Below are 11,158 nucleotides of genomic sequence, written 5' to 3' on the forward strand. Positions count from 1 at the left end.
AGTAAGAAAATTTATATAGCAACTATGAAAATCTGAGTTACGCCGCAACGGAAACAACCATGAGAAACAAGTGTATCTAAGAAGCACGGACACGTATACGGGACACGGATACGACACGACACGGACACGGCGACACGGCAAATCCAAAAAAATTAGGACACAGACACGGCGGGGACATCGCGAATAGTGTATATATATATATATATATGATGTAGTACTTTAAAAATTACTTGAGTGTTACTATTTTTCATCAACCTCACAATGAAAAAAAACACAAATCATAACTCATAACTAATAAACTATAAAAGAACAATGTTGCAGAGTTACAAAACCAAATAAAAAATAAGGCATTAGAATAATAACTAGTATCATTTAATCATAATTGCAACTTTACTCTAAATACAAAAGCATAGACAGAAAGGACTATTAACATTCAGGATTGTTTAACATTCAGGACTTTACTACTAGCACTTAACATTCACAAAAACCTAAAGGCTAATCCCCAAAAAAGATACAAAAACAAGTCAGTGTACTATCATCTATTCCCATCCATCATTTGACCTAGGACTTTTACCATTTACAATACCAAAAGGCTAGTATAAAACAAAAAACAGAACATATTAGCATTCAAAAAAAAAAATTCCAAACACGAGTGTCAGACACACCCCCCTGGCGTGTCGGAAGCGTGTCCGTGGAGTATCCATGCCGTGTCCAAAAAAAAAAAAATATTCCAAACGCGTTTTATGGTGTGTCGAACACGGATTCTTCGTCCATTTTGGCGTGTCCGTACTTCCTAGAAGTGCATTCATATGTAAAAACCATATAATAACGGAATTGGTGAAATGATCTAACCAAGGCAAGTATCCATAAATCACAATGAATTTTTAGCTTAAGGTTCATCACATAATTCATTTGAAACCAAAAATGGCAATCTACATGCCATACAAAAGATATACAATATAGAAGGAATACAACAGAAATGTATAAAGGCTTGAATAAGATTTTTACACTCATTCACATCTCTGTTATTTATATACTAAAAAGAGCACATGTTGATATTACAAGAAAGGAAATTGAATAAAATCATTGCATATTATAATGCCTAGACATATGCATAAATAAAGTCATCCCATTATTTTAACCTATCATATCTCAGCTAACACTCTCCCTCAAGTTGGTGCATGGATGTCTGAAATGCCCAACTTGGACAATGGATCCTCAAACATAGTCTTCATAAATATATAACCAACGAATATGTCGGTCTTCATGAATATATACCCAATGACTATGTTTGGTTGCATTAAATTGAATAATCGAGACATAATGATGGCGTTATCTCCAAATCATTGTGGATATGTCTTACCAGCTGGTGTCTCCTAGGACCATAAACAATCAACAATGTCTCCTTAAACCATAAACGAATATGTCGGTCTTCATGAATATATACCCAATGACTATGTTTGGTTGCATTGAATTGAATAATCGAGACATAACCATGGCGTTATCTCCAAATCATTGTGGATGTCTTACCTGCGGGTGTCTCCTAGGACCATAAACAATCTACAATGTCTCCTTAGACCATAAATAATCAATAATGTCTCCCAGACCATTCCCCTTCATGCACGTGTTTCAAATATGTAGATGGAAGAATCAATAATGTTTCTTTAGATCATAAATACTCAACAACGTCTCCTCAAACCATTCCGAAAAATCTAAATACAAACTTTTTCTAGTGCAGAAAGATTAAACTATTGCGCTACATTACATGGACTCGGATACTGATGTCGGACACGGGTGTGTATCTATGAGTCGGACGTATCAAATCTCTAAATAGAAGGATACACGAACACGGCTAAATATTCATTTATCAATTATTTTATTTTATTTTCTAGAATAAAGTAATAATTTTATCTAATATAATGTTCAATATAAGCATTTAACTCATTTTAAAGTAATAATATAATGTAATTGAATGATTGGCTGTATTTTTTAAGTACATGTCCAACCAAAAGTGTCGAACACATATCCCATACCCATGTCTGAGGGATATGTGTCCGACACGAGTACTTCACTACTTTTGAAGAGTCCATGTAACAGAGCTATTGCGTAGTGCTACTGTAAGGAAAATCAGAATAACCACTTTGGCCCCATATCATGCTTAGAGTAATGGTCAGGCCAAAGTTTCCGCTTCTAACCAAACAACAGCATACCCACCCATATAAGCTCATGACCTTCCCATCCGAATCCAATGTGGGACAAAAACCTCAAACATTCTCCCCCACCCGAACTCGTAACTCTCTCATTACAGTCGGACCATCCTGCCTACCCAACACCTCGACACCAGATCAAGAACTGGGTTGGCTCTGATACCAAGAAGAAATACAAGATAAATGGAATACAAGAGAAGTACGTAAAGGCTTGAAAAAGATTTTACACTCATTCACAGCTCTGATATTTATATACTAAAAAGGGAAGTCAGTGGTTCGAGCCTCAGTGGAGGCATGTGTGTGCCAACTAAGAACAAAAAAATAAAAAATAAAAAATCACTACATATTCTATGCCTAGACATATGCATAAATAAAGTCAAATCTCATTATTCTAGCCTATCATATCTCGGCTTACACATACCCATTTGGCAACTACTACATACTGATTCAATCATTCAACTTTATTTGATGATAGACTAGAAATGAATTTATTTCTTCTTAGGAAATCCATAACCTGATTATGTGCATGTCCCAAGCATTGGTGCCAAACCTCCATGGCTGAGTTCGAAAATGAGATGAGAATAAAGCTGATCTTTTTCCCACTGGTCAGACATATAAGTCGCCGCAGCTACTCCCCAATGCTATCATTTATTTCCCCTCCCTATTCTTTATCACAAACCCACGTGATGAGAACTCAAAAAGATACAGATATTCAGAGGTGAATTGGCCAACTGAAATCAAATTTCTTTTGATTTCTGGTACTACTAGAATGTTATTTAACTTCGGTTTTGGGTTATTTATTGTGATTGAAGTTGAACCAATGTGTAATATCAAGAACTTCACCTTTACCGACCATAATTTTCTCACGTCCATGGTAAGGAACAAAATATTGGAGCTTACCAGATTCTGCAGTCATGTGAGCTGAGGCCACTATGTCCCATAGCCCCACATTGTCGTCATTATCAGAGACTCATGTTTGGAATATCATCTGGCTAATAGGTCTGATTTAAACAATGCAAAAAAAGCATAGCAGAATGATTAGACTTGTTACAGATTTGGCATATGACTCCCTTTTCTCTTAGGTATTGATTGTTGCAATTATTTCTCTCTTCATGTGCTGATTGTAGAAAGCCATATGGAAACTTATCTGTTTTAGACTAGATGGAAACTTATCTGTTTTAGACTTCTGTTCAGCTTTGAGTAAACCAACACCCTTCAGAAGTGAATGTTTCTTGCTGCACCTTTTTGCCTAAATTTCTACCACCATGTCTTTGGTAACACTGGCCTAAATATGAAGCATTATAGTTTGCTACACCATGATTTTCAGAGATATGCAAGTTTTTCTTAGTCTCATAACTTTGGAGAAGTAGAATGAGTTCACGGTAAGTCTGAGTAGGTGGTTTTAACATTGTGGTGACAAACGACGCATATCCATGTCCAAGGCCATTAAGAACTGAGAACATTTTGATTCAGTCACTTAATGGTTTCCCAATTGCTGCTAAGTCATCACAAATCTCTTTAAAGCTTCTAATATGTTCAGTAATTGATGGAGATTGCTTCCTGTGTAATTGTAATTTTTGAAGCAAGAAAAGTTCCCTTTCTTGGGGTTCTTGAGCAAAAGAATCAAGTAAAGCATTATATATTCCAACAACCAAGCTGAGAACCTCCCCTGTTAATGTTCCTGTAATCCACCCACGTAGGAGACGATCGCTCCGCACCCATGCAGTACATTCTGGATTAACAGCAACCACCTTTTTCTGTTTCCCCTTCGGCAGCCAGGATTGTCATATACTGATCAGGGACAGGGTATTGTCCAATAATAAAACCCATCATGCCTTGACATTTAGTCCCATGATTTTGGTATTCCAAAGTAAGAAATTCAAGTATGTCAATCTCATGGAGATGAAATTCCCCACATTCAATGTAGATAGGTATGGGTATTTCAAAATTGATGAAGAAGAAGTCAATGTAACGTAAAGATGACTACGGCAGTAAGCTTTTCTATACAATAGCTTAAAAAACTGAAACTTCTATTTTGACGATTCTGATTTGCTAGGCACGCAAAGGCTCTGATACCATGAAGAAGATTTGAGAAAAGAGAGATGTGAAATACACGATCCCAATTCTTCTATAGGTCTCGTGTGTGAATGTTTCACTATATATAACAATGAGTACAACTGTTATACTGAATTTTAGGAGAAAATCATATACAGAAAATAATTGAAAGAAATCACGGAGAGAGAATTATGTTCTCTCTTCACAACTAGGTTGCCATTCTGATTTGAAATTCTTCAAATCTGTGATTGTGTCTTTATTCTTAAGAACTCCTTAATTTTATTGACATCCTTTTCCTTCCTAGCCTTCCGAACAGTGAGCATTGAGGTTATGGTTGGTTATCTTTTGCACTTGTTTGGAGGTGGCTTAGCTGCTGCTACTGGTGGTGGTTTATTCCTCTTGGTTCTCATGGTTGTCGTTGCAATGTTCTTATTGAGTTGTATAGCTTGTCTGCTTCTTTTTGCCCTTTTGGACTCTTAGCAATTTTGTATTTGTAGACCCTTGGGGTATGCCCCTTATATCTTTGTACAGTTTTTTTCTCCTTTGAAATAATTTGAATTACCAAAATAAAAAATTAAAAAAAACAACTATCTCGTTGAGGCCACGATAGTTTCCGTAACAGAAGAAAGAGACATAGGCTCCAGAGCAAAATCATCGACCCACAAAAAAATGGATTTTAAAGACTCAGCGTGATACCTTACGATGATGAATAATCAACTTTTCTTTTTCTTAGTTGGTACTAATACACACATGTCTCGACTGAGGCTTGAACCCTGACCTCCTTTTGGAAGTAAGGGCCTGATACCGCTTGGCCACTAGCCCATTAGTATGAATAATCAACTTATCTCTTAAGATAGCACAACATCCTTTAAGCATGACAAATATTTTTTTACTAGTTCCAATATTGACAAAGGAAATCGGATTGAAATAAAACATCATGAATTACAACTTGTATCATATAATTTCTCCATATTTATATTCCGTAAGTAAGTACTATAAGGCCCTACATAGAGGGCAATGCTATAACAGGAATAGAGCATACAACTCTACTTCCCATGTCATTCATTTTATTCTTTCCACCTTGACTTAAACTATTAGAATCTAGCTCAGTCACTGGTTTTACCCATATCATCCGCTCACATATAACTTAATATCAGTTCAAGCACACAGGACTCAGACTATAAGGTTTAACTCTATGTTATGGGAAGAAACTCAACCTCACAAATTCTATCGCAAAAATAGGCAATGGTGCAGATTAAGCAATGTCAACAAGGATTTGCTTAAAATTACAATATTCAAGAACTCTTCCAAACTGAGCCATTTCCTTTGATGACCTAAACAAGATGTACAAAATATAGAGTAATTTGATGTTCCTATAGACCTGGAGGTTGGTGAAAGGTCTGCTTGCTCAATTTTTGTGACTGATTAAATTATCAAATTGGTGAACAATTCAAATCCACACACGTCACAAATAAACAGTAAATAAAGCAACTAAAGGAAACAACACACCAGATCTTTTACATAGAAAAACCTCAACGAGGAAAAAAGCCACAAGAGCATAGTCCAGAGCAAAGCAATCTCCTATCTCAAAACAGATTTACATCGACTCTGACCCAGACTGATTCCCAGACCACTTTGTCAAGACCTAGTTGTTGAAAGTCTCAGGCTTGCTACTGTGAACCTGAGTCCAGTTGCTTCCTTCGTAGTGATCCTTTACTCTTCAGAAGCACACAGATGTAGAAAAGAGTTTGAAAACAAAATCCGTTTGATGAAGATCAATATCAATGAAGCTCTGTACTCTCAACACGATCACAACTATCCATGGACATCTATATGGAGTTTCTACTTGTGAAAGAAGAAAGCTCTCAATGAACAACTAGGGTTTCCAACCTCTGGGTTTTCTCAAAAAGATTTAGCAATTCACTCCATGTCAAAAATATCCCAGAAAACTTGTATTTATAGGCTAAAAGTTTTATACCAATTAAATTTTAAAAAGGAGATGAAATTCTATCAAAAACAACTTTTGGCAAAGCCTAAAACAGGTGCCAAAAAGGCCCCAACCAGTTGTAGTGCATTCTGGAGTAAATCCCATAACTCCAGAAAGCCCTTCCAGTGAGGCTGGAAAAAGCTCCACTGGTGCAATACCATTTTATCCGCTGAATTTCAGGACAGAATTAAGTTCCATAGGTGCTGGAAAAAGCTCCGCCGGTTGTACTTGGTTCTAAAAAATTTCTAGTGACTCTGCAGAAAACTCAACTTTTCAGACTTTGTTGAGTGATCAAACAAACTCTAAATTAAGAAAATAATATATCGTTGGAAAGCTTATCGAGTCTATTTTCTAACCATATAAAAATTATTGCTAAACTCCAATTATGGAATGAGATATAGTAAAAAGAAGACAGATATGTCTGAAATTGATTGAATATAACACCCTATATTGATACTGTTTCAAGGTCCACTCAAATCATTTTTCATTTGAAGACATTTAGATACCATTTTCAAAATTCAATGAAGTTAATATCCTAAGGTATCTAAGATCTTCCTTACGTTCGCCTATTGTGATCGAGTATCACGGAGTCATGGACCACATTGTTGAGATATTCCGATGTAGCTTTCATTTCCATGTATGAATTTTAATGACCAATCTAATGGCAAAGTGTCTGGCATACACACACTACATTTTGTTCATGCCCTAGCACTAAAACACAACTTTGGAACGGAATTTGCCAACTTACAAATTTTATTCTCGCAATATGAATGTAATACACAATATATGTTTTGGTGCAATTTCTTATATAGAAAAAGTTAAGACTATCCAATAAACCACAAGTATTTCCATCCTTTAGGTGCATAAAATGGCCTAGGCGTTTAAGCAACACAACCTGAACTAGTAATATCAAAAATAATTTTTTTTTTTTAAAAATTACATTTCTTTAAAATAGATGTCAAAGGATATATTTTTAATACAAGAGGAGATTTAAGATAAGATTATCTAATAAAGCAAAGTATTTCATAATCAATCAAGTGCATAGATTTTCCAAGGAAGTTAAATGACATTTTCTTCAGCATCTTGACTAGTATAAGAACTTATAATAAAAAAAGCTAACTAAATAAAAGAACCACTTAATTATTATTATTATTATTATTTTGATAAGTAAAGTTCGATTAGAAAGCGTTCAAGAGGGGAACGCATCCCAAGAGCTGTAGAAGAACTAAGAACAAAAAAAGAAAAGAGAAAACCTATGGACCCAAAGACCCCAAAAAGTCCATGATCTCCTCAACAGAAGAACAATCTCTCCCCATACCCCAACTTAAAAGAGAACAAATAATAAAGCACTTTAAAGCCCCGATGGGTAACTCCTCCCCAACAAAGGATCTTCTGTTTCGTTCTTTCCAGAGACACCACCAAATGCATAGGGGAGTCGCCCTCCAGAAGTCGCGTACACTAGCCCCCACCCTTTGCCCCCTCCAAATATCAAAAAGACCCCGTGAGGTCCGAGGCATAACCCACTGGACGCCAAAAAGACCCAACATAAGGCTCCAACAGTCATGTGCCACTGGGTAGTGCAAGAGAAGGTCGTCCACAGACTCTCCATCGGTCATACACAGACAGCACCAATTAACAATGACATGTCTTCTCTTCCTCAAGTTGTCCAGAGTCAGGATCTTACCCCAAGCAGCAGTCCAAGCAAAGAACCTAAGAGGATCCTTCGAATGCCAAACCATTTTCCATGGGTAGGAGGAGGCCTAAAAACCGAAAAGGCAGAAAAAGAAGGACCAAACCTGAAAAGTCCCCTGCGAAGAAGGCACCCAAGTCAAGAGGTCTGCCCCAGTGCCATCCACCTCCTATTGATACAAAAGATCCAACAAGCCAGTGACATCATCCAGCTCCCAATCCTGAAAGGCTCGCCGGAACTATACATCCCAAGACAACCTACCGCTATCAAGGCGATAGCAGTCGGCAACCAAAGCATGATTATCCACAGCAATCCTGAACAACCTTGGAAACCGTTGACACAATGGACGTTCCTCGAACCAAGGATCCTCCCAAAACCGAACATTCCGACCTTCTCGAACTCTGAATCTAATATGCTTAGAAAACTCATCGCATCCCTTCCCAATGGAATGCCACACGCCCACGCCGTTAGCAAATCTAGCCGGTCTTGCAGACTCTCTCCTCCCCAAACCGACAAGCAACGATTTTCCTCCATAGTCTATGTTTTTCATTGCCGAACCTCCAAAGCCATTTTCCAAGAAGGGCCCTGTTGAAAGGGGCCAATCTCCGAATCCCAAGGCCTCCCGACTTAAAAGGCCTGCAAACCTGCTCCCACCAAACAAGATGATACTTAAACTCCTCCCCCCTACTGCCCCAAAGAAAGTTACGTTGAATCATCTCAAGTCTCCTGACAAAAGAAGAGGGAATCTGGAACAGGTTTGTGTTGTATTTTGGTCAACTACTGAGCTATGAGACTTGGAACCTTAGCTTTTGAAGAAGAGAGTAAGGCACGGGTAATGGAATGGATCTCGAAAGGACAAAACACTCTTCACCAAAGTAACTTTTCCTCCCTTCGAAAGATATTGTTTTTTCCACCCAGCCAACCTTCTCTCAAAGCGCTCAATAACCGGGTCCCAACTTCCCACCCTCCTTGAGGAGACGCCCAAAGGCAAGCCCAAATAAGAAATAGGGAAAGAACTCGTCCTACATCCAAGAACAGTTGCAAGAGAAGCCACCTCCTGAACCTCCCCCACAGGGACAAGCACACTCTTGCCCACGTTAATTCTCAAACCAGAAACAGCCTTAAAGCAAACCAGAACACATCTCAAATATCTCAATTGGGACACCTCTGCCTCACAAAAAACCAAAGTGTAATCCGCAAAAGCAAGTGAGAAATCTCCAATTGATGGACTGCCTCCAGACCAATCTTGAAGCCCCGTATAAGCCCCAAGGTCACATCCAAAATACGACTTAAAACATCCAAAATATGACAGTTGCTATGCACTCCCAAAAAGACTTGAAACATCCAAAATATGACAGTTGCTCTACATTCCCCTTAATCCCAATTCTGTAAACTGAATAAATATGTCTAAGAGTAGTATACAGAGAGTGTACTACATCTCAAATTACAAACACTACTTCACATTTTGCAAAGCAAATATAATTTGTTTCTTTTAAAAAGAAAGAACCTTCACATAAATTCCTGGTTATAATCTACTTTCACAAAAGAGCTAATCAAATTGAATTTGAGATTTGCTGATATATATGGTAAAAAATCATTTATAAGAGTAAGAAGCCTACATACCCTTCAACAACTGCAGTTTTTCCTACACCAGCCTCACCAATAAGAACAGGGTTATTTTTCATTCTCTTGCATAATATCTGCTCACAACGTCGAATCTGACTAAGCCGACAAATAACAGGATCGAGCTCACCATTTTTGGCGAGTTCAGTCAAGTCAGTACCAAATTTTTTGAGTGGCTCGCGATCATCACCTACACAAGAGACGAAATTGAACAGATTTTAATCCAATATATATATATATTCAGCTACTTCAATCCTATTAGCAATGCCAAGTCCAAAGAAGTCCATGCTTACAATATAAATCCATAAGAGAACGAATTTGACCGAGAGAGAGGGATGAAATTGAGGAGGTCTTGGCAGGTTTAATGGCAGAATGAGCAAAATTGACAAGCCTAAAAGCCATGGAGGAAATGAGTTACTTTTGTATTTAGGGTTTTTGTATTCAAAAAGGATATACAGAGAGAAAACTTGGAGAAGAAGTAAAAAACTCATCAGCTGATTGTGCTTTCTGGAATTGGGCCTTTATTGATCTACTGATTTTGGCGGTTGAAGAAGAGAAGAAGTCGTTCGGTGGCCTACTCGACCCAGAAACTGATCAAGTCGGGACTTTTCTTTCTCAACATTCCACTATATTACTAACCCAAAAAATAAAAAATAAAAACTCTCCATTATATTATATATGGTTATTATTATTATTATTTTTTCCATATATATGTAGTATAAAATTTGTATATTATACCCCTAAAATTATTTTAGTTTCAAAAATTATCTCAACTCTTTAATTTTTTCCTCTCTCCCCTAAAATTCCTTTAAGAAGTAAAATTTCTCTACTTCAATCAAGTTCTAATTTTTTTCCCCACATAAAAAACCATTGATTTTTGCTGTGGTTCCAATAAATACTCTTTGTTTGTAAATGATAAGAAAGAATTCTGGCTCATATTTTAGTGTTAATCTCAATAGCTACCACATCATACAAAAATGAGATAGAATACGCAATACACCCTCATACACAAAGTCACAAATATGTGCATAGAAATACATAAGTCGTCGTCAAGTTATATTAGTCTATTTTTATTTGGATTTCTTCGTATTCTTCAAATATGGGATCTAAAGTGTTTGATTTTATTCCAAATATTAAAATTTTAACTTACTTATCAAAGAGAACTAGGATCATCTCCTATTTCATTTTTTGTTATGTGCATGTCTTATGCTTAATGCAATAACTTTACATTGTAAATATAACAACTTTAAATCGACAACGTATCAACTACAAATGAAGCGAGTTATTCTCAATTTGGTATCACTCGTCAAGCAAATGAGCCGAGCTTGATAGTTAGACTTGTGAAGAAGCTCATTTATTTACACTATGTTTTAAAATTTTAAATTTTAGCTCATACGTACAACATTAGCCCAAGTTCAAATATGTTCCCCAGGTTCAATCAATTACTTAATCTTCACAAACACATTAACTGAATAACCCATTAAGTATTAACTAAATTTTCTTCAATTTCAAATCCAAGACTACATCGCTTTGGTGTTCCCAAACATAATTGAATAGCTTCGTTTGGGTTTAAAGGAAGAAGCTGAAGGTCTTAGC

The 11,158-nt window shown here is 36.8% G+C and overlaps 1 protein-coding gene across 5 annotated transcripts in view; it reads right to left on the reverse strand.

The window, feature by feature from the left end:
• The window catches only part of LOC132283055 (chaperone protein ClpB4, mitochondrial-like), a 26,849-nt gene extending 16,638 nt beyond the window's left edge, over nt 1-10,211 (reverse strand). For 2 of the 5 annotated variants that reach the window (XR_009471932.1, XM_059784935.1), the window contains exons 1-2: nt 9,856-10,211; nt 9,563-9,752 (exon numbers count right to left, since the gene is read on the reverse strand). Coding sequence is in view for 1 of the 5 variants with exons in the window: in XM_059784935.1 (XP_059640918.1) it covers nt 9,563-9,752; nt 9,856-9,964 (299 nt within the window). In the remaining 4 variants the exon portion in view is untranslated. Of the gene's footprint in view, nt 1-9,562; nt 9,753-9,855 lie in introns of those variants that run through there. The other 3 variants (XM_059784937.1, XM_059784936.1, XM_059784938.1) reach the window with 2 other exon arrangements.
• Nucleotides 10,212-11,158: the final 947 nt, after the last annotated feature.

This window comes from Cornus florida, unplaced genomic scaffold, assembly GCF_030987335.1.
Source record: "Cornus florida cultivar Cherokee Brave unplaced genomic scaffold, ASM3098733v1 CherokeeBrave_3.0.0_Hap2_Chr11, whole genome shotgun sequence".
Classification (NCBI taxonomy): domain Eukaryota; kingdom Viridiplantae; phylum Streptophyta; class Magnoliopsida; order Cornales; family Cornaceae; genus Cornus; species Cornus florida.